Source organism: Arvicola amphibius, chromosome 6, assembly GCF_903992535.2.
Source record: "Arvicola amphibius chromosome 6, mArvAmp1.2, whole genome shotgun sequence".
Lineage (NCBI taxonomy): Eukaryota > Metazoa > Chordata > Mammalia > Rodentia > Cricetidae > Arvicola > Arvicola amphibius.
Genome location: NC_052052.2, coordinates 46,073,530 through 46,097,929, shown reverse-complemented (window position 1 = coordinate 46,097,929; position 24,400 = coordinate 46,073,530). Strand labels below are relative to the sequence as shown.

The following is a 24,400-nucleotide window of genomic DNA, read 5'->3' as shown; positions in this document are numbered from 1 at the left end:
ACCACAAAAAAGGAACCTGACATGCAGTTTGAGATGTTACAATGGTGAGCATACTTTTCATGAACTGTTGGTCACCCTAAGCCACCCTTGTGTAGTCCCTGGCTTCCTGTAACCATGCGCAAGTTCAAGAAAACCATGAAAGAGGGCGGGAGAAGTGTCTCAACGATTAAGAGTGCTTGCTCTTCTTACAGAGGACCCAAGTTCAGTTCCCAGAACCCATGTCTGTGACTCACATTTGTAGAAGGAAGCGGCAGGGCTGCATCCCGCCACCCGGCTAGCTTTACCCAAAATAATTATACGGAAACTGTATTCTTTTAAATACTGCCTGGCCCATAGTTTCAGCCTCTTATTGGCTAATTCTCACATCTTCCTTTAACCCATATTTAGTAATCTGTGTAGCACCACGAGGTGTGGCTTACCAGGAGAGATCTTAACCTGCGTCCATCTCGGAGAGGAGAAGCATGGAGACTCACTATGGCGACTGCCTGAAGCATCTCCCCACTCCTGCTACCCAGCATTCTGTTCTGTCTACTCCGCCTACCTAATTTTCTGTCTCTTAAAGGGCCAAGGCAGTTTTCTTTATTAATTAGCCAATGAAAGTAACATAGACAGATAACTCTCCTCCATCACACATTTGCTTGTAACTATAGCTCTGGTGATCCAACGCCCTCTTCTGATCTTAGGTACCAGGCATTCATGCGGTGCACAAACATATATTCAGACAAAGCAACCATGCACATAAAAAAATAGAAAAAAATGACATGAAATGGGGCTGGACACATGGCTCAGCGGATATCTTCTCTAAGGTGGAGTTGGGTGCAGCTTCAGGCTCTAATCATCCTACCCGTGTGGTCATGGTGAAGCCCCATGAGTGTCAGGGGCCTATGATGAGTACCTGAAGGAGGTGCAGGCCGGCTTCCACCCTTGCCTCTGGCACCTGCTTCAGAAGCCGCTGACTTGTTATGGGTAACTATAGTGTTCAGAACTCCTGACTTCCCCAAGGCATAGGTTCTTCTCTGGGCAGTATCAGCAGCTGTTCTTGGAGGCAGAGCCATCATCTTTTCCATCAGTGCCATTTCTGGCTGAGCTTAAATGAAGACAGTTTGACCAGAGCTCATTCTCTGCCTTGCTGTCTGGGCACACCAAAGACTGATGTGTTAGGTACGTGCAGAGATGTGCATTCCAAACGTTAACGTCTTTTAGGATGGAATTCCAAAGGAAGAAGAATGGCAGGGATTCAGCTGGCTTTAATCTGGATCCAGAGGGCTGATGGACTGGAAAGGCATGTCAGATATGTGAAGGACTGCCTGAGCAAAAGGAGTGGGTTTCTCCCTTCATGAAGGGAAGCATAGAAAAAGTTGTAGAAGTTGTAGAGAAAAATCGGGTGTGGTGGCCCACACCATTAAGTGCTAGCACTTGGTGGGCAGAGGCAAGCGGATCTCTGAGTTGAGGCTAACCTCTTCTGTTTACCAGTGAGCTCCAGTAAGGGCTACCTGATGAGGCTGCCTGATAACAAACAAACAAACAAACAAACAAACAAAAATATGGAGGAGCAGACTTTAACTCAGCACCCATAATAGGGAAGTTTGTAAACTGGTGTGAGCCACTACAAGTAGAAGCAATTTCCCTTTTGCTTGTTCTAGGAGAGAACAAGCTTTCTTCCATCAGCTGGGTTGCAGGATGTTGTCACAAGGCAATCATAGATGGGGTGACTTAAGTGGTAGAGATTTTGTTTCTCACGGAGAATATGGAGGTTGTAAGCCGAGCTCAGGCTGTTTGCTGGCCTAGCAGATCTGCTTCCTTCCAAGGGGGCACGCACATAGGTGTCCTCTCCCAGGAAGGCAGAGGACAGAGAAAGAAAGAATCCATAAGGGCCTGTTGCTCATGACCTAACTATAACAGAACCCCAGCCTCCAGTTTCAGTGCCCTTACATTAAGAATTAACATTTCAATACATGAATTTCAGGAGGAGATAGTCAGTTTATAACACATTGATTTGTACAATGAATGAAGTTTTTTGTATTAAGGAACATACAGTATGAGTGGGGTACATACATAGTACCTTCCAAAGGTGGCATCTAACTTGAGGCTCTTTACTTCTACTTTTTTACTTACTATACATTACAATTCCTCTAGTCCAGAGTTGGTCTAGGTCTCAGAAAGTATGTGCAAGTGGAGTTTATTTTGCTAAGCTTCTTGGTGAACATTGAGTCAGTTTTATCCTGAGAAAAGTCATTTCTTGCTGCTGTATGATTTCACAGCAGGGCCAGATTTTTGGTCTTGAAATGAACAATTCTGAAGTGAAAGGCACCGATAGTTCGGAGGTGCCTCTGTTTTCTCTCTTCTCTGCAAGTGGGCTTTTCCCGAATTTGATGTTTCTGACGAGTTTGTGGGTCTTCTTTGACAGGATGGACGGGCCGCGTCATCAATTCTGGTTGGTGCTATGTTCATTTTCTGCAATCTCTACTCTACTCCTGGCCCCGCTGTTCGATTGCTCTATGCAAAACGACCAGGAATTGGACTGTCTCCGTCCCATAGGAGGTACAGAGATGGAGGTGCAGGGTGTGGTTTAAGTGGTACCTGGTACTGCGGGAGGCTGGCCTCATGGGAGCTCTCAAATTTTTCCTAATTGATCTGCTGTTACCCCAAACTACAATGACAGTTAAGATGGGTGAGAATGTTGAGTTTTCATGCAGGTTCATGAATCCTCATTTGAAAGTCTGTGATTTTTGAAACTGAAAGGGAACTTTTAAAATGCCAATGTTTACTGAATGAGAAAAGGAAATAAAAAAGGGAAGATCGTGACTGTTTCTTGGTAGGGTGGAGGAGAGAGTTTATTGTAGATAAAAAGGAAGAGCCCAGCCAGAGGCAGGGACATCTGGGAGAATCCAGAGTGGACATGGCCAGATTGAGCTGGGCTATGTGGGGAGAAGGGGAGGAGTATGGAAAAGGGAGAGAGAGGAACTGGGAGCAGCAGTCAAGAGGGCAAAGGTACAAAACGGGGGAGGGGGTAACCAAAATGTCTGGTGCCCCTGGGCTGGAGGGTTCAGGGGGTAGAGGGTGGGGTATGCCAGCTATATTTTGTAACAGGTAGGGACTGAGGGATCCTGGGAGGACCTGGTGGCCAGGTCTGCTTGGATATGTTACATAGGCACCTCAGCCGTTTGTCCTAGGATTTGAGACTTAACATTCTGCTTTGCTCCTTTAAGAGGAGAGGAAGCATGAGTGAGAATGACAAGAAGGCTGTGCTAAGCACCAATCTAAAAATACCCACTGGACATAGCTCGAGCGTTCTCTCCAGTCCCAGCTCCCAGCGCCTTCTGGTTTGTGCTTTAGGTCTTCATTGAGATACACTGGTGATCACTGCATGAAAATGCAACAATACAGAGAGAGTATGTGCTTTAGAGCTTGATTTTTCTCATGACTGAGATGTGGGGAATGTTTATTGATTTTTTTTTTTTTTTTTTGGTTTTTCGAGACAGGGTTTCCCTGTAGTTTCTAGAGCCTGTCCTGGAACTAGCTCTAGTAGACCAGGCTGGTCTCAAACTCACAGAGATCCGCCTGCCTCTGCCTCCCGAGTGCTGGGATTAAAGGCGTGCGCCACCACCGCCCGGCTTGAGATGTGGGGAATGTAATAGATAGATCTAGGTCAGAATAGATAATGTGCAAATGACTTTAAAGAAATCCCTTCTTTAGATAGCTGATTTATTGCCTTCCCTAGAGTTGGAACTAGTTTCTCTGTTCTTACCTAAATTTTATCTTCTCACTTCTTTGGATAAAATTCCTGATAATAAATTCTAAAGCTTATCTAAATATGCCTTTTGATGACATGCTTAATCTGCTAGATATAACAGAAATATATGTCCAAATATTGGGCTAGTGTAACACTGCCACAAGCTTTAGACTGAGCAAACACCCTTCTATCAGTTCAGCATGTCAATGGAAGCAAGCTTTTTCTCATTTTAATAAAGACCTATTTATCTTTGTGTTATGTATATAGGTGTTTTGCCTACATTTATATATGTACTACACATACATGCTTGGTGCCTGTGAGACCAGAAGAGGGTGGCAGATCCTCTTGGACCTGACATTACAGAGTGGGTGAGCAACTGTATAGGTGCTGGGAACCAAACCAGTAAGTGAGTGCTCTTAACCACTGAGCCTTGGCTCCAGCTCTGATCCACAAACTTTCCTAATTGTCTGCATTCCCCTTTGGTGGCTAATGTGAAGGAATTGAGCAGAGGACTTTTCTACTGTAATTTAATTTACAAAGACAGACGTCACAGCAGAATTGTTACGATGGGCTCAGAGAACGGTGGTCTTCTGTTTCAGGTACTTGGGCTACATGTGCGACCTTCTTGCAGACAAGCCCTACCGCCCTCACTTCAAGCCACTCACGATCAAGGCAATCACTGTCAGCCCAATTCCCTTCTTCAATAAGCAGAGAAATGGGTGTCGCCCCTACTGTGACGTACTGATCGGAGAAACTAAAATATACTCCACGTGCACGGATTTTGAACGGATGAAGTAAGTCACAGTTGCTGTCGCTTCTTGTATGCTGAATCCATGTACGTGAGATTCTTCCTGCTCATTGCTGGGACACGTAATTTCTTTTCTAAAGCCCAATGTATAGTAATCAAAGATAAGCACAATTGAATCCAAGGATTTTTTTTTTCCTTTATACACGGTGGTATTGAGTTTCTGAAGGACGGTGCTTGGGGTGTCCAGATGATAGGGGCGGGTGGGCATAGAGGACCTGGACATTTAAAAAGGAGACTCAGTGATTTGGGTAGATGATTGTCCTGGTTACTTTTAAATTGATGTGCTAAGACACCATGACCAAGGCAACTTATAGAAAAGAGTTTATTTGGGGGCTTATGGTTTCAGATGGTGAGTTCATCATGCAGGGGGATGGGGGGCAGTCAGGCAAGGCAGGCAGGCAGGCCTCACATTTTGACACAACGATCAGGAGGCAGGCATAGCCAACTGAGACTAGAGTGGGTGTTTGAATCCTCAAACCCACCCCTAGTTACGCACCTCCTCCAATACAGTCACACCTCATCCTTCCCAAACTGTTCCACCAACTGGGGACCAGCTATTCAAATATGGCCAATGGGGGCCATTCTCATTCAAACCACCATAATGATGTACTCAAAGTATGATCTACAAGAAGAAGAGGCACCAGTGGAAGGTCCTTGGGGTTTAGGAGACTAGGGAGTGACTGGTAACACAACACAGACTTAGTTGGCAATAGGTTAACTTAGGAGTCAGAATTCTAGGCTCTGGGAGAGTATAACATTTCTCTCTCTATTCTGACTTTGGTTGGACTTTACTGTGTAAGGCATGGTGAGTTGAGGAAAACAAGATCTGTGCAGGAGTCCAGATGAGATGGAGAGGGCAGGCCTACTTTGGGTCAGTGCTCTACCAGCTCAGAAACAGTCTGTATCCAGTCCACACTGGCTGCATTCCTACCTTTGTACAAGACAGGAAGTAATTCCTTGGTCCAAGCCTGAGCAAACAGGTCCCTTAAAACCACAAAGGCACATTCCTATGTCTGTGATAGTACCAGCCTGGACACTTTCATGGTCTCTTCTGATCTCCGTTTAAAGAGAATACCGCGTCCAAGATGGGAAAATCTTCATGCCCCTGAACATCACAGTCCAAGGCGATGTGATTGTTTCCATGTACCACCTGCGGTCAACCATCGGGAGCCGGCTTCAGGCTAAGGTGAGCGTTCAGGGGGACTCAGACTATGAGCCCACTTGAATTTGTAATGGCAGTACTACTGGGTCATTTCTCTGGCATTTTGGGCTTGAGTGCCTTGTGAGTTTAGAGTGAGAAGGACCCTTAACACCTGCTGATGTCTTCTTGATGTCTTCTTCATCACTGCGGGAGGGAATGGAGACCAAGGCAGGTCGTGACTTATACACAATCATGGGGAGACAGCCCCAGAACCTCAACAAAGCACATTCCTGAGAACCCAAGTCTTTCTTTTAGGGGATCACTATGAAGCGAGAGAGTTCAGTTAAACATGTGTATAGTTAGGACTTTTTCCCCGAGAGTTGGCTCGGTAGGTAAACAGTGTGGCCACCAAGCCTGGTGACCTGAGTTCGGGTCTCAGAATGCCTCCCCCAAGAGCAGTGATTTTTTTAGTGTGTTCAAAAGATATTGCTACTGTTAGAATTCTCTTACTTAAGAATGTTTTCTTCACCCCTAAAAGAAACCTTGGCCCACTAGCAGTCACCACCCATCCCTCCTTTCCCGCTTGCCTTCTGACCACTGTGAACCCTTTTTTTTCTGTTTCTGAAGACTTTCTTATTTGGGAACATTTCATATAAATGGAATCATACAATATGTGGTCTATTGAGCCTGACTTTTCTCACCAGTGTAATATCTTGGAGGTTTATTTGTGTTTTAGCATATATCAATATTTTATTCCTTTATATAGTTAAGTAATGTTCCACTGAATGGAAATACCACATTTATTGATTATCCATGTTTAGATTATTTCTACTCTGATTATTAGGAAAGATGTTGCAAGTACATATGTGTGTGTGTGTATTTTTTTCTCTGTTGCTTTGGAGCCTGTCCTGGAGCTAGCTCTTGTAGACCAGGCTGGCCTCGAACTCACAGAGATCCGCCTGTCTCTGCCTCCCGAGTGCTGGGATTAAAGGTGTGCGCCACCACTGCCCGGCACAAGTAACTATATCTTAATCAAATATTTGCTAAGATCACATATTACATCCATTGCCTAGGTGTTTTAGATTAACAAGAGTAATACTGTATTTTTAGCTTTTCAAAACTGATCTGAGGAGGGGGCAGGTCAAGCATGTGTGAACATCCACTCTGCTGTATCACTGGGGCACTGCTGTTGGGACAGTTTGCTTTAGCCAGTGGTGGCCAAGCAGAGTGTGGAGGTGGGCCTTGAAGGATGTTTGTCAGGTTGGAGAAGGACACCCTGGGAAGGCAGAATATACGAGAACATGGGACCTTGGTGGGTAAGGAATTCGCTTACTCTCCTGGAGAAGAGAAACTAGAAATGAAGCTGGGAGTTCATTTAATATTCATAGTCCACAAAGCATCCGATAAAGAAACAATGGAAGGTGCTGGCTCCCCAAACCTGGTCTTTGGTATAGACTCCCTTTTCTCCTACTGATCATGCTTCTTGCACATGTTTTCTTTAGGTGACCAACACACAGATATTCCAGCTCCAGTTTCATTCTGGATTTATACCACTGGACACGACAGTTTTAAAGTTCACCAAGTAAGTGCCCTGTGGACCCGAGGTCTTCACCAGCAGAGCCGGGAAACCCTGAGTGTCTGTAGCAGCATGCCGCCACCTCCAAAGTCCCACACTGTGGACTGCTGAGCACAGACAGGCTGCAAGCATTTGAAAGCTTTCCGTTGGGTGTAGTTGATCTTAAGAAGTTCATGGGGGTGGGGCGCAAGGGAGATGACTCAGTGGTTAAGAACACTGGCGGCTTTTCCAGAGGTCCTGAGTTCAATTCCCAGCAAGCACATGGTAGCTCACAACCATTTATAGTGGGATCTGATGCCCTCTTCTGGCATAAAGACATACATGCAGATTCAGCACTCATATACATAAAGTGAATAAATATTTTTTTAAAGAAGTGCATATGGATCACAGAGTTAATTAAAAAGACTTAAAGATTTCTATCCTTTGTGTTTGTGGATGCTTATGCCCAACAGGAATGGCAGTTTAATTTATAGAATAGCATAGACAGTGGTCCCTTATAAGGGATGTCTGGCTAGAGCACTGTGAAAGAGGTTCTGGGGAACCCAGCTGCACCAAATATTGACCTGTGGTTGCTATAACATAATGTGGCTACGGATCTCAGGGTATGACTGAATCTGGGGTGGCGGGGGTTGCCAGAGTCAGGAGACAGGGAGTAAAGAAGGATTCAAGGGTCCAGGCTGAGAAGGTGGCTTTGGGTCCATCTCATTATTTTGATGACCCGTGCGTGCCGGCCAGATGTCTCAACCCTGCTTCTCACAGTGCTTTCACTCTTGTGCTTGGTAGCAGCCAAACGATTTGGGCAAGTGTTAGTCTGTTTTCTCTGGAGAGGAAACCAAGACATAGCAGAGTAAAGGAACACCTGGTTAGTGGCTGAGTCTACCTAGAAGTGAGTTTCAGGCTGGACTCGTCAGCGTGGGCCAAGCCTCGTGCTGAGCATCCTGCTGATCGCACTGCGCATGCTGTGTTTTTCTTTCCATTAGACCCGAGTTGGATGCATGTGATGTACCAGAAAAATATCCTCAGCTGTTCCAAGTGACACTGGATATAGAAGTGCAGTCCCAAGACAAAGTGATCGACTTGACTCCCCCATGGGAGCACTACTGCTCAAAAGATGTGAACCCCAGCATCCTCTTTTCCTCTCAGCAGGAGCATCAGGACACTCTGGTCTTAGGAGGTATGAGTCACGGCTGGTTTGGGTTTTCCAGATGAAGCCTCTGGGTTGCTTACTATGTTACTTTGTTCCCTATGTTAGGGTGACACCATGTGGCCTTTTGTCTTGCAGGTCAGGCTACAGCAGATTTCCCTCCAGATAATCCCAGAAATTTCGGGCAAGGTGGCTTCTTTGCCTCCCTCTGTTGGCAAGGTATGGTAAAGCCTCTAAGTTAGGATGATTGGTTGATTATGTGACTAAGTTGTCTAGTGGTTTTATTAAGACACTTCTTGGAGCAATCTTAATTTCTCCCTTATTTCAGACCTTTCTCTTCATTTATTTTTCAAATCAGGCAACTTGCCTGCTTTCACGTCCAGGAGTGTTCAGACGAACCAGAAAGCCAGTGTAGGCTAAATTCTACCTTCTGGGTTTGCACAGTGTTTCCAAGGCACATTTCCCAAGATTGATGAAGTGTGACGTGTTCTAAGATCTCTCCTTAGGCAGTTGACAACTCAGAAAGACTAACAAAGAATTACCTACCTTCAGGCAAATATTCTAAAGATATAAAGTTGAGTGCTGTCTCAAGCACCATACGTCTAGCAAGGCAGGATGGGTCTTGCCCTGGCATGGTGAAGGCAGTCACCTGGCCTTTATCTCTCTGCTAGTTGCTTTAGCAATCATTAACCCAGACAGGGATCTCCCACTGGGCTGTTTTTTCCCACAGCTGGAGGCATTTCCAGCTCCCTTCACAACCTAGCACTTTACATTACTATCTTGAGGAGACAGCCGTAGGCATTCTAGTTATGGACACTGGCCATTCTTGCTTTGCAGTTTGCAGAGGTTTTAGCTACAAAGCGTGGTACAGAACCAAACGGTCAAGACTATGTGTGAAAGGGGTGGGGATTCAGCTTCAGTGGTAGCCTAGGCAACGTTTTCTTGATTGACCTTCCTCTGATGTGTGAACGTAGCACAGTATTCCTACATCCTGTAGACGTTTTCAGTGTTAGTTAAAACATATTCATCTGGGTCCTTTGGGTTAAAGGTTTGCTTATGGAATTTCCTTTTGAACAATGCAACGAGAGCTTCTCAGACTTGGAAGCCCAGCTGAACCTGACTTGCAGATGGATTGTTAGCCCCTTCTTGGTCCGTATCTTGCATCTTTCTCCCAGTAACCACTTCTAATAAAACATTACTCTCACCTTCCCATTGCCATGTTAATATGTAGAAATAATTTCTGCATGCGTCAGGAGAGATGACTTAGTGGTTAAGAACACCTGATATTTCTGCAGAGGACCCTCTGTAACTCCAATTGCAGGAGATCTGATGTCCTCTTATTGCCTCTGGAGGCACACACATGATACATGGACATATAGACAGGCACTCACACGTAAAATATTTTTTAAAAAGAATCTCTGGCTGGGCGGTGGTGGCGCACGCCTTTAATCCCAGCACTCGGGAGGCAGAGGCAGGCGGATCTCTGTGAGTTCGAGACCAGCCTGGTCTACAAGAGCTAGTAGTTCCAGGACAGGCTCCAAAGCCACAGAGAAACCCTGTCTCGAAAAACAAAACAAAACAAAACAAAACAAAAAGAATCTCTGTTTTTAGCACAGGTACACTCTCTTATCTGCTTGGGGTTTTTACGTTTTACAAAGGTATGTTAAACATATTATTTAACATTGCCGGTGGCATCTCAGATGACAACCTGCAATCAAACATGAACATTTCCGCAGTGGGACATAAAAGTAAATAGTAACTTGTGTGAGGCAGCAGAAGCTTGCAGGTAACTTCATTTACCCATTCTGAGCATGCTTTTCCGCTGAGCTCGCTCCACCAAACTTAGATCAACCTAGCCCTTCCCACAGATGTGCATGTTTCAGAGTTGGGGTTCACAAGTGTGAACCAGCCCCACATTCAGATTGTGGGTCTGGTGTGCAATAACAAAGTGCTATCTATGGAAGATGGTCTCCAGCAGGGCCTGGAAAAGCACATAGAGGCCTTCCATTTCTCCCCAGCAGAAGCGCCTTTCCTAAGCCGGTTTTGTGGGGAAATATCTCCTTGCAGGATGGTGGGAGGACCTTGAGGCCGAGCCCTTGAATTTGCTTCTGCTTCAGGTCGTGTAGAGAAACAGAAGGCAGTGAGAGGTGGCCGCAAGGGACTAGATGTTACTAGCATTTTCTGCAGCACCCACGTAGTGTCTGGAAATCCACTTGCTATTGATCTGAGTTCTTTTTGTTATCATCCAATGTAATTATTATAGCAGCCTGTGCAGTGTATAGTATTTATTATCCCCGTTTTGCTGAGGAGGAAACAAAGACACGGAGAGGTAAAGTTACTTGCTCAGTGTTACACAGCCAGTGAGGGGTGGAGCTGAATTCCATCCTAGGCCAGCCGGATCCAGAGTTTTCCCTCTTAGTCCTTATGTTATATTGCCTTCCAGATGATGAACAAACAGCTGAGAATGAACTGAAATTAAACAGTTATTGCATTGGGAGGGGTTTGAAAGCATTGTTTGCTCAGAGCTGGTCCATCTTCTCTTTCTGGAACAATGTGCAAACCTCGCCTGCGGTCGGTCATCCAATCATTTATCTGCACATTGGCCTTTCTTAGATCAGAAATCAGAAAAGTCGTTCTGCGAGGAGGACCACGCTGCCCTGGTGAATCAGGAAAGTGAGCAGTCGGATGATGAACTCCTGACCCTCTCGAGCCCCCACGGCAACGCCAATGGTGACAAGCCTCATGGAGCCAAGAAGCCCAGCAAGGAGCAGGAGCCAGCAGCCCCTCCTCCCCCGGAAGAGGTGGACCTCCTGGGCCTGGAAGGGTCCGACGTGAGCAGGAACTTCTCCCCGCTGGCAGCGCCTCCCAGCAATTCGGAACTGCTGAGTGACCTGTTTGGGGGTGGAGGTGCCACGGGTCCTGCCCAGGCAGGGCAGGCTGGGGTAGAAGATGTCTTTCATGCTAGTGGACCCGCATCAGCGCAATCCACACCACGCCGCGCCGCCACCTCCGCCTCTGCGTCGCCAACCCTAAGAGTGGGAGAAGGTAATTTCCCCATATTTCTCTGTTATCCCAGACTTCGGTAATAACTTTTGGGCCAAGCACGTAGAACTCAAATGTTTTAGTAAGCTGAACTTTTCTGGTTTCTTTGAAAGTTCCTTGGGAGAGCATAAGGAAAATGCAAAAATTGTCCATTTTGGTAGAAAGGTGTAGGGATATCTTTGTACCCCATACTCATTTTTTATTTAAATTTTTTATTTTTTGAGAACTTCATACATGAGCACTGTATTTGCCTCATTTCCCCCTTTTCCCCTCCCTCTTCCATCTCCTCCCACACCCCCTCTCAAAATCATAATTTCTCCTTTCTTAATTATTATTGCTACATCAGTATCAACCTACTGAATCCTTTAAGTGTTGCTTGTATATGCTTAGGACTGACGTACTGAAATTGGCTAACCTCTCAGGGAGCTCATCCCTGGGGGGAAAATAGTCTCCCTAGCTCCAACAGCCAGTGATTTTCTGTAGTTCTCTGCCTGCCTAGGGGTGGAGCCTTGTAAAATTTCCTCTGCTTGTGGTACGCGTCCCCCGGTGCTGTCCCTGCGCAGGTCTTGTTTAGCCAGCCGTATTGTTGAGATGTCGCTGGTGCGGCTTTCCTGTAACATCCAGAAGACACTGTCTCGCAGCAGGCATCCCGATCCTCTGGCTTAACTCCATCCTCTTAATTTCCTTATCTCCGGACTTGAGCCTTGAGTCTCCTTTAGTGATTTCTGCTTGGGGATGGAGATGTTACCTACTACAGCAGCTGATAGTTGTGGGATACTTGCTGCTTGCCAGATATAGGATACATGATTAAACATGACTCCGTTCTTATAAAAATCTGTAGACAGATGCTATCATTGTCTCTACTTCGTAGTTGAGGAAATAGAAGCGTCCAGTTTAATTAGCAGCATTTGTTCAAACAGCTGGGAATTGATGGGGCTGGGGTCCCAGCTTGACCTGTGGATGCGGAGCTCAACCTCAGTCCTCCAGTAACACTTTTTGGAATTCTAGTTTTCTGGGTATACCCTGGCTGTCCTGAGAAGTGTTTGGGTACGTCAGGATATGCTTGAGGGGCTCAGGCTAGCAGCATGGCTGGGGAGGGAAGTGTGGGTGGTCTTTGTAAGGAGTCTGAGCCACACATACTCAGTTTCACCTGACATGCCACCAGACTTCCTTTTCCGGGTCAGTCACAGCATGAGGATGTAGCTGGGTACCAGAGATTCATTATGACTTCAGAATAACCAGATCACACCAGCTCTCCCATGCCTGTCACGGCTAAGATGATGCTGCATTAGGAAAGGTAAAGAGATGCTGAGTCGTAACCACCTAGGCTTGGGGAATGCTATTCTTCACCTTTTCTGGGTTCTGGGCTGGTCTTGGCTTGTGAAGTTCTGCTGGATGCCTCTTTTGTGAGAAGGGGAACGGATTACAGAGCTCAGGGGCAGAGCTCCCAGTGGTGGTGGCTGGATGGGAACCTGGAAGCCGGCATCCTTCATCCTGGCTCTTCTGTGCTCTGCTTTCTTCCATCCCGTTCCGGTTTATCAGAATGAATAAAAGGTCCATCAGGGAAACAAAATCCCAAGATAGAAATCAGCAGTGTTCTATGGCCAAGTTTTAAGACAAGCTATCTGAAGGAATTTGATAATCTAACCCTTCATAGTCCCATGCTGCTGAGTGTATTCATGTCAGAGCTAGAAGGCACCATCAACATTAGTTAATTCTGTCTGTAAAAATCATAGAAATGCTATCTGAGCATACCCGGCTAGTAATGGCAGACCTAGATGTAAGGCTCAAGTATTCTTTCCCTCCAAAAAGAAACAGAACGCCAAGTCTAGAATTAATGGCTGCATTTGAATCACAGAACTAACATTTAACTATCTGGGTAGCCTGTTCAAAATTTAATTTGAGCTGGGTGGTGGTGGCACACACATTTAATCCCAGCACGCGGGAGGCAGAAGCAGGCTGATTTCTGTGAATTCAAGGCCAGCCTGGTCTACAAAATGAGTTCCAGGACAGCTAGGCTGTCAAACAGAGAAACCCTGTCTTGAAACATTGCCTGCCACAAAAAAAAATTAATTTGACCAGGTGTGGTGGCATATGCCTTTACCACAGCATTTAGGAGGCAGAGGCAGTTTCGGGCCAGCCTGGGCTACATAGGGAGTTCCAAGCCAGACAGGACTACATAGTAAGACCCTGTCTCAAAACAAAACAGCGAAAACCCTCTCTTACTTTGCTTAGTTGGGGACAACACCTGTGGGCGTAAAGGTAAAGACTAACTCTTGAGTTTTCAGCTGTGGTATCCACCTTCCATCTTTGGCTCTGAGAATTTCTAGAACAAGGTGATAGCGAAAGTGCCCCTGCAATCCTAGAAGTCTTTCCTATCTTCTGCACTGGTTAGCGTCAACTAGAATCAGGTGGGCTGACCCATTGTCCTCTTCCGTTCACCCTGCTAACCCCAGTGTTCTTGTGTCAGAGAGGATGAGGTCTCGTGACACTAAGTAGGGCAAGGGGTGTGCGTCTTGGGCTCCACTGCCCGAAACGGTGCAGGTACTGCCACAAGAAGCTGATCTGCTGCCCCACAGTGTTGGGAGCGCATTATGCCAGTGACATCATAACTGTGAACTTGTGAGCCACATGCCCCACTATGTCGTGACAGTGGGAAGTGTTTGTTCGCTGGTTTGGTCCTCAGGCTCTATTTCTAGAACGGGTCAGCCCCTCTCCATGAAGCAGGCTGTTATCGGCTTGGCGCCTACCGATTTGGAAGTGACATCTCACTTTAGGCAGCTCAAGGAGGTTTTGGTCCTTGCTCAACAGTGGGAAATCAGAGGGCAGTTGTCTCCATGCAGCTCAGGGTTTGGCAGGCATCCTGTTCATCTCATGACTAGCGCTTGTGGGGATTACCTGGAGCCGGAAGATTTGAGTAGTGTTTCCTGGACTTGAACAAGGGCAAGTTTCTGATCCTCAGTTTCACAAGGGTTGAGTGAAGGTGACAGGGAGAAACCGAGTCCCTTCCCCCAACAAGCTCTTCTCCGTAACACAGTAGAGCCCTAGGAAGCTTCACTATTGCCGGCAGCCAGGGCCTTCAACATTCCCAGTTTCCACCCAGCTTTCTCTAGCTCCTAGCAGGCTGTTGAGTCAGGGTTTTAGAAATGCTTGTATCCTGTGGACTCAAGAGACTGCAGCTTCACTCGCTGCTCTCATTTTATTCTGTTTTTAGCTTTCAAGTGAGCTGAAGGTCACTTAGGAACAAAGTTAAAGAAAGACCTATTTAGTGGGGTTGGCCTTTTCTTTTGGCATGGCTCTTACAAAACTCGGGCTGAGCCGGGTGATGGTGGCGCAAGCCTTTAATCCCAGCACTCGGGAGGCAGAGGCAGGCGGATTTCTGTGAGTTCGAGACCAGCCTGGTCTACAAGAGCTAGTTCCAGGACAGGCTCCAAAGCCACAGAGAAACCCTGTCTCGAAAAAAAAAATAAAAAAAAAAAAAACCAAAACTCGGGCTGAGCTTGAACTCACTGTGTAATCCAAGATGACCTTGAACTTCTGATCCTCCCACTTCCACCTTCTAAATGCTGGGATTACAGGCGCGTACCACCTTGCCTAGTCTTATGTGGTTCTGGGGATCAAAGCCAAGGCTTCATGTATGGCAGGCAAGCACTCTGCCAATTGAGCTGTAACTAGTCCAGTCAGTGGGGTTTCTGCTATTTGTCTTTATAGCCGTGCCCCCTGCCTGTTTTCTCCCATTAATTCCTTTTACATGAACACTCATTCGTCACCGGACCCCTGTAGCCTGTACCTCATTTGGGCAGTTCATGGATTCACCTGTGTTGATCTTGTCTTCCAGCCAGCCTGTAGCTATGATTTGCTTTGCTGCTCTTATGTTGTCAAAATCTGTCTTGAGGAGATGACTAATTGAGCAGAACAGAACCTGTGTCTGAATTCCCAGAACCCACATAAGAGCTGGACATGTTGTATGAACATCTGTAATCCCAGCACTTCTGCAAGGGGATGGGAAGTAAAGGAAGAAAACCCCAGAAGCTCCAGGCGGGCTAGCCTGATGTATGCAGCAGGAAAACAAGACAGTCTCAAGCAAGGCAGAGGATGAGGACAGATACCTGCACTCTGTGGTGTCTTGTACATGCACACACACACACACACACACACACACAATATACACCAAACACACTCTCTCTCTCTCTCTCTCTCTCACACACACACACACACACATGATATACACCATATACACAGACAATACATCCCCACATACACCATATAACCCCACAGGATACACATCCTACACACACACACACACACACACACACACACACACGCTAATATACATCACACACTCCTAACCCCCTAGTCACATACACACGCACACATACACACACACACACATACACACACACACATATACACACACGCACGTGTACACACAGGATTTATAAAAGTTACTTGGATCCTCATTTAAAGTTACGACTTTTCTAATAAATAAGTCCAGACTCTTACATCTACATGGGTGGGATGATTCCTGTCATGTTGTGATCCACTGTTAGTTCTGGAGGAAGTTCTAAGTCTAGGAAGGGGTGAGAGAGGTCAGGAGGCAAGCTTCAGCCTGGTCTTTCAAGTGTTTGACAAGGCAGCAGCGGCAGCCCTGCGATAGCTATACAGCAATGAACTGGCAGGATAAAGCAATGCATTTTCCTGTGTTTTCTAGGTACCACCTTTGACCCTTTTGGAGCCCCTGCTAAGCTACCAGGTCAGGATTTGCTGGGCTCCTTTCTGAACACATCCAATGCTTCTAGCGACCCCTTTCTGCAGCCCACAAGAAGTCCTTCCCCTACAGTGCATGGTAGGAAAGTGTTTTCTATGGCACTTAATGGAATAATGGAGTGGTTTTTCATGAGTCAATGCAGAGTACTGAGATGTAAATGCATCTGTGTGTGTGTGTGCATGTGTGTGCACGTGTGTGTATGTGTGTGTGTGTAAAGCCTTTAGAAATTGACAATTTATTAACATATTTAAAAACTCTTACCGGAAAGAGACTCATTTAACATTTAACTTGGTGTCACTATGGTCCTGAAAGCACTGGGCTGTGGATTTCTGCTTATTTTTACTCTAGAGCTGCACACCCAGAAGCAGAGGGCATCACTGATTATAACATATGTTATTTCTTTGTGTACCAGTAAAAAAGAAAAAAATGCTCCCACTTTAAATCATTTGGAAGCTATGTCCTAGTTACAGAGATCTTTGAAATGGGAAAAAGTCGGCTTCTTAAGTTAGTAAAATATGATGTTAGCATTCCATGAAGCCATCAGTTGTCAGAGCCGAGTTTGGGACATGCCACACGGATATATGGGGGCACATCTGTCTAATGTGACAGCTCCTAGCTGTGCGCGGCTACAGAGCACTCGAGACATGGTTACTCCGACTTGAAATGTGCTCCACGCATAAAGCAAATGCAAATTCCAAAGTTTACTGCGCAATCAAAGAATACAAGCAATCTTAATATTTTTATTAGCAGTTGATCATTAGCATATCATCTGGGTTATCTGCTCAATAGCTTAACATTGTATTTTGCTGATTTAAGAATCCTGTTTTTCCACAGTTTAAATTCAGGGGTGATGATTAATGTTATCACTGTCTTCTCTTTTGCATGTAATCCAGGCCACCTATGAGTTCATAATGGCTCCTATTTCATCCAACATAAGAGCCAGCATTGTGTGCCCTGGTCATGGCCTGTGTGTACCCCATGAGGATGTACCATCCTCATGCCTGGGACCTCATTTCCCAGTTTTCCTCTGTACTATGTTCATTCTAGCCCTTTGGGGCTCTCTCTGTCTCTGTCTCTCTCTCTCTCTCTGTCTCTGTCTCTCTCTGCCTCATTTTTATCCTGATGGATCCAAGACAAACATAAAATGTTAAGAAAACCAGACAGCAAATGTTGACAAAGCTGTCTGCTTTTGACCTCTTCTCATGGGTTACTATGGAGCCAGAGCAGGGAAAAGCAGAAAGGAAAGAGCCATCGTCACTGATAACGGTGTGTGCTTTTTAGTTAATTACCTGATAGGAAGGTACGTGAGCTGCTGACGGTGTGGTAAGCACAAGAGATGACTGTGAAGCCTGGAATGCCGACCCTGGTGCCTTGGGTCCTTTGTTTGTGTGTGTGATTGTGTAGTGGGAGGTGTGTGTGTCTGTCTGTGTGTCTGTGTATGTAGTGTGGTGTATGTGTAGTATGTATGCATGTGTGTGTGAGTGTGGTGTGTGTGTGTGTGTCTGTGTATGTAGTGTGATGTATGTAATGTATGTGTGTGTAATGTGGTGTGTGTGTGTGTCTGTAGTGTGGTGTGATGTGTGGTGTGTGTGTAGTGTATGTGTGTGTCTGTATGTAGTGCGGTGTGTGTGTAGTATGTATGCATGTGTGTGTGTGGTGTGTGTGTGTCTGTGTATGTAGTGTGATGTGTGTGTAGTGTATGTGTGTGTGTAATGTGGTGTGTGTGTCTGTCTGTAGTGTGGTGTGGTGTGGTGTGTGTGTCTGTCTGTAGTGTGGTGTGGTATGTGTGTGTGTGTGTGTGTGTTCTCAGTCCCACTTATAATGCTAGTTTAGTGACTGAAGTCTACCTGCCGATGTTTATGGCCAAGTTGTAGGGAGGACCCTTTCCTGCCACAGCACATTTTATCTGAGCTCTGCTCAGAACTTCTTGGAGGTCAGAATGATCTCTCTTGAAGCTCTGATGGGTTTCTTTTTGAGTGACAGTAGACATGTATCTGCCACCAGCATAGTGGGAGATACATAGTGTTTGCCCAATTAGTGTTCAGAATGGCTCCTCCTTCTCAATCCATGCCACAGCCGAGGAGAAACCAAGTTCCCAGTTCTGAGTGGCTCCTACTTGGGTGCCCTTGTCAATGCTAAGCTAAGCTGGACCGAGTTTATGGATATTTTCCCTCTTTCTGCGTGGCCCAGAATGTTAAGTATATTAGTGGGGTGCACAAAGATGAATAAGACAGTTCTTGCATTCAAGGAACTCAGCATTAAATGAGGACAGACATGTGCACAATTATAATTCCAAGTGGGTGGATGTGGAGGTAACAGAAAGGTGAGCCAAAGAACGAACTGAGAAAACCTATGGTTTCTACCCAGCTCTCATGAGCATGTGCAGATGAAAGCAGAACCTATTCCTGTTGCAGAGTGGGGTAAAGCCTGGGAGGAGGAATGGATCCATTAGACATTGAGAAGCCATGTGAAGCCATGCAGGCTGGAGAAGACAGCTTTGTCCTGTGCAAACTCAGACCCGTGGGCTCCCAGCCGTCCATTCTCATTCATCTTCTCTCTGTTTGCAGCGTCGAGCACACCTGCTGTGAACATCCAGCCAGATGTTGCTGGAGGTTGGGACTGGCATACCAAACCAGGTAAGGGCCAGCAGGTTATTTTTCATATACAAGTGACCAGTAGCAAATACATGGTCCTTCACCCAAGATGAGGTGGATACTTGGAATATTATAGTCCACCGTGTAGTTGATTATTCCTAATCATCTATATTCTAGCCAGCACCTTTTCTAATGCACTTGATGACATGATATATTATATAAATTATGTATTATATTTTTATAAATAGATATTATATATACTACATATAGTTATATATTTAATTTGTAAAATTCAACCACAATAAGTCTTGTAAATAAATAATTTACAATGTATAATATATATATAGTATCTAATGGTTTAACTTTACACGATCATCTACTTTATATCTGTATCTGTGGTTTAACTTTACAAGATCATCTACTTTATATCTGTCTCAACAATATAATTAGATGAATCTGAATTAGTCCTACCACTTAGAATCTTCTGTTTTTTTCTTCAAAATCTTAGTTTTTGATAAATGTCAATCCTGACAGGTCTAAGGTAATATCTCATTGTTCCATGATTCACATTTCCCCTAATAATCAGTGACGGTGGTGATTTGAATAAGAATGACCTCCATAGGCTTCTCTATTTGAGTAGTTGGTCCCAGTTGGCAGAACTGTTTGAGAAGAGGGTGGTGTGTCACTGGGAGTGGGCTTGAAGTTTCCAAATGTCACCCCATTCCCAGTTAGCTCTCTGTGCTCTCTTGTGGATAGTATGTAAGTGATGGCCACACATCCCCACAGTGATGGCCGTGGACTCTAACCCTCTGAAACTGTGAGCCCCAGTAAGCTGTTTCTTCTCTACGTTGCCTTGGTCCTGGTGTCCTATCACAGCAATAGAAAAGTAACTAAGACAGCAATGTTGAGAATCTTTTTATGCGTTCTGGTCATTTGCAAGTCTTCTTTGGAGAGAAGTCCTTGACTTTTTTTTTAATTTTATTTTTTTATTTATTATGTATACAACATTCTGCCTCCAGGTATGCCCGCATGCCAAAGGAGGGCGCCAGATCTCATTATAGATGGTTGTGAGCCACCATGTGGTTGTTGGGAATTGAACACAGGACCTCTGGAAGAGCAGCCAGTGCTCTTAACCTCTGAGCCATCTCTTCCAGCCCCCTTGACATATGTTTAAATCAAGTTATTTGCCAATTTATAATTAAGTTGATATATATATATATATATATATATATATATATATATATATATATATATCTCCTGGCTCAATCTCCTTATCAGAATAATGGTTGGCAAATATTGTATACTTTACTTTCTTTGTTGACTATTTCTTTGTCACACAGGTTTTTCTAGTTCAATTTGTCTACATTTTGTAGTGAGGAGCTGCGGGCAGGCCTGCTTTTCATCCCTCCCGGATCCCACACGGCTAGCTTTACACCCGAAATAACAACACACAAATTGTATTCTTTTAAACACTGCTTGGCCCATTAGCTTCAGCCTCTTACTGGCTAACTCTCACATTTTGATTAACCCATATTTAGTAATGTGTGTAGCACCACGAGGGGTGGCTTACCGGAAAGATTCTAGCCTACGTCCATCTTGGATCGGAGCTTCATTGCATCTGCCTAACTTCCCTTCTTCCCAGCATTCTGTTCTGTCTACTCCACCTATCTAAATCCTGCCCTATCAAAAAGCCAAGGCAGTTTCTTTATTAACCAATGAGAGTCCTCCAGCAACATTTTGCTTTTATTGCCTGTGACTTTGAATTGTATTTTGATACTGTCTGCTCTTGCAGCAGACCCTGGTTAGATTTCTGGCACCCACATGGTGGCTCATAACTATCTGTAATTCTAGTTCCAGGGGACCTGATTCCCTCTTCTGGTCTCTGTGGTATTACAGACACATGGTGCACAAACATATGTACAGGCAAAACATCCACACACATAATATAAGATACTCATAAAAAAAAATTAAGTTAAAAATCTTACAGTTGGAAGATGGTAAGTAAGATCCCAGGGTGGCTGGAGTAGTTCAGATAAAGCCTGACTCCTGATCTCTGAAGAAAGAGAAAGTCAGGATGGGAGAGGTAACTAAGGGAAATAACATGCATGGCCAGAGAAGCGCAGATGCCTGACCCATGTCCTACCCTCGCTTTGGGTCACCGCTCACCTCATCCAGAGTAACAGCAGCTAGGGACCTCGCACACATTTCCACGCTCCATCCTCATTTGTCTTAGGGTTAGCCAAGCAGGTGCTCTGAAACCCCAACTCTCAGCATCCTGCCTCGGGGAACTAACTCAATTTTAATGGTCTCCATTCCTTTCCAGGGGGTTTTGGAATGGGAAGCAAATCAGCTGCCACCAGCCCAACAGGTTCATCACATGGCACCCCTACCCATCAGAGCAAGCCGCAGACTCTGGATCCCTTCGCTGACCTGGGGACACTAGGTATAAACTTACCAGATTAAGATCTGAGTAATATTTGATGCTAATGTCAACTGTGGGAGGGACAGTGACACAGCGCCACACTGTTCCTATAGCAGTGCGAGACTTCCCTTAACCTTTACGGGACTTTATTTCAGGTAAAACTAGATCCTTGGCCTCAGTGCAAAGCAGAATTGGAGTCTAAGCATCAGTGTTAGGAGAAAGAGAGGCACCGAAGACGAGATTAAGATGTTCTTGAGAGCATGGGTGTGGGCGTCTCAAAGTAGAGCCACATCTGTCTTAACATTAGCCTTATAGACTGTTTGGCTTTCTTTCATATTCTATCTCAAAGAGTTGCTAGAAACTTTTTTGCCTCCTTTTCAATTAATGAGGTTATAGAGTGGCTCAAGAAGTGCCTTAGATGGGATTAGAACTTGATAAAAAACAACACAACAAAAAAAACAGGAGCCACTAGTGTTATGCAAAGGGGTAGGGCATGCACTTTTATTGTAAAGGAGATTTTTCTGGTGAGATTCATAGAAAAGTGAAGGTTTACCACTGGGAAGAGAGAAAGGCTTTGAATAAATATTATGTTAGAATTCTTCATTCTCAGCCCCAAACAAGCCAAATACAAAAGCAGTGGATGGAAATAAATGATTAAGATTGGGGCATAAATTAATGAAAATAGAAGTGAACAAAGTAATACAAGAAATGAATCAATGAAGAGAAGAACTGTTAAATAAGTTGGGTAGACCTTCACCAAACTAAAGAAAGAGAAGACTCATATTGGTAAGATTAGAGATGAAAAGGGAGAGATTATAACGGATATCAGTGAAATTCATAAATTCATTAGGACATACTTTAAAAACATGTATTCCACTAAATTGGAAACCCTAAAAGAAATGGTTGTATTTCTAGATGATTTGACCTAACAAAGTTAAATAAAGATGAAAACAATTCAATCAGCTCTCTAACAAGCAAGGAAATTGAAACAGTAATCCAAAAACAAACAAACAAACAAAAGAATCTGCAACTGAAAAACTCCAGTCCCTGATGTATTCATGGTGGAATTATATCATTATACCATCATATCATTGCAGAGTAAGTAGTACCAACCCTGTGGAATAAAAGGGCCAGCCAAAGAAACCCATCATGATCATGAAACCAGAGCCAGTGAAAGAAACCCACTTTAGCCCTGAAACCAGAACCAAAGAAGCACACCCTGACCCTGAAACCAGAGCCAAAGAAATACTTTGGCTTTGGAACTAAAGCCAGTGATGAAAGTATACCCTGGCCCTGAAACTAGAGCCAAAAGGCGAAAAATGGCCAGTGAAAGAAACATACTTTGGCCCTGAAATTGGAGCCAAATCTGCCCCTCACCAATTGAACATGAAGCCAACCAATCCCTGAGCAGGAAAACCAACTAACCCATGAGCAAGAAATCTAGCCAATCTAGCTTGTCCAAACTCAAAAAGGTTAAAATATGACCAATTCCCTCCCTGAAAATCTTCTCCCTGGAAAAATTCTACCCCTAAGAAGCCCTATGTAAGTCCTGTGCCTGTTCAGTTGGCAACTACCCTTCTCTACCCTGGAAGAGGCAGCCACTCTCCTGGATTCCTCCCTCTCAAATAAATCTCTTGAAAGAGTTTTGGGTGAAACTCTGCCCAGAGCAGATCAGAATCAGTGCTGGGAAACTCTCTTAGCAGAGTGGGACAGAGCTCAGCTGTAGTGACTCTCTTAGAGAGGAGGAGGCTTGTCACATCCTGTGGGGTGACCATCTCCCACAGTAACCCAGCTTTAGGTATAGCCTGACTTCCTGACGAGTCAGGATTCCTTTCTCTCTAGATCTCTAACACCTGCGGGGAGAATCTGACTTCTGATAGTCAGCACGTACCTTTCTCTCCAGAGCTGTAACACCTGCAAACTCTGCTCAGAGCTTTCTGTAAAATTAAAAGAAAGGTGTACACCCAGGAACCAATTTTATCCTGTTACCTAAATCAGATAAAAACACAACAACAAGAGTAAAAGAAAATTATGGGTCAACCTCCCTGATGAAGTTAGATGAAATAAATTCTTAGTAAAATATTTGGAAACTGAATTCACATAAAAACGATCATTCACTGTGATCAATTTAACTTCATTACAGAAATGCAAGGATGGTTCAGCATATGTAAGTCAATAAATATAATGCTTCACATAAATGAACTCAATGACAGAGTCTTGATGCAATCCAACATCCTTTGATGATATAGTGTTTGAAGAGCTAAGAAGGGAGGGAATCATATCTTAACATAGTCTATATGACAAACCTGTAGCCAGTACTAAATAGAGCAAAAACTCAAAGCATTCCTCCTAAGACCAAAAATAAGACAAAGATGTCTGATCTTTCCACTCTTATTCAATATAGTGCTTGAAGTCTCAGCCAGAGAAATAAGACAGAAAAATGAGTTAAAAGGGATATAAATAGGCAAGGAATAAGTCAAACTATTCTTATTTGTTATATTCTATGTATTAGAAACCAAAAAGACTCCACCAAAAAACTCTTAGAGCTGATATATGCTTTCATCAAAATAGCAGGATAAAAAAATGCCATATGAAGTTAATATCCATCCAGTATCCTAATAATATAGATGCCATCTTAGTTAGGGTTCCTGTTCCTGTGAAGAGTCACCATGACTATGACAACTCCTATGAGGAAGACATTTACTAGGGCTCACTTACAGTTTCAGAGGTTCAGTTCATTATCATCATGATGGGGAACATGGCACTGTGCAGACAGATGTGCTTGGAAAATAACCACAAGCCCCACATCTTGTAGGCAACAGGAAGTTGACTGACAATCACACTGAAGGAAATTTGAGCAAAAGAGACCTCAAAACCCGCCCCCACAGTGCCACGTTTCCTCCAGCAAGGCCACACCTCCTAGTAGTGCCACTCCCTTTGGAGTCTTTCAAACCACCACACCTGCTAAGAAAAAAAAATCAAGGGAACAGATCCCACTCACAGTAGCCCTAAAAGCAACAAGAAAATCCCAAAACACCCTCGGAATAAACTCATCAAGGAAGTGAGAGATCTCCACAACGAAAACCTTAAAATACTTGTGAAAGAAACTGAGGGAGACATGAGAAAGATGAAAGGATCTCTCATGCCTATGGTCTAGAAAACTAATCCAAAA

General features: G+C 44.6%; 1 protein-coding gene across 1 annotated transcript in view; it reads left to right on the top strand.

Moving 5' to 3' along the window:
- Dnajc6 (DnaJ heat shock protein family (Hsp40) member C6) overlaps positions 1 to 24,400 on the top strand; it is a 97,128-nt gene that overhangs the window by 64,512 nt on the left and 8,216 nt on the right. Inside the window, exons 6-15 of the mRNA XM_038334728.1 lie at positions 2,408 to 2,541; positions 4,333 to 4,527; positions 5,610 to 5,727; positions 7,185 to 7,264; positions 8,239 to 8,432; positions 8,541 to 8,621; positions 11,016 to 11,447; positions 16,156 to 16,290; positions 18,780 to 18,848; positions 21,130 to 21,249. Of these exons, the coding sequence (XP_038190656.1) occupies positions 2,408 to 2,541; positions 4,333 to 4,527; positions 5,610 to 5,727; positions 7,185 to 7,264; positions 8,239 to 8,432; positions 8,541 to 8,621; positions 11,016 to 11,447; positions 16,156 to 16,290; positions 18,780 to 18,848; positions 21,130 to 21,249 (1,558 nt within the window). The remainder of the gene's footprint in view (positions 1 to 2,407; positions 2,542 to 4,332; positions 4,528 to 5,609; positions 5,728 to 7,184; positions 7,265 to 8,238; positions 8,433 to 8,540; positions 8,622 to 11,015; positions 11,448 to 16,155; positions 16,291 to 18,779; positions 18,849 to 21,129; positions 21,250 to 24,400) is intronic.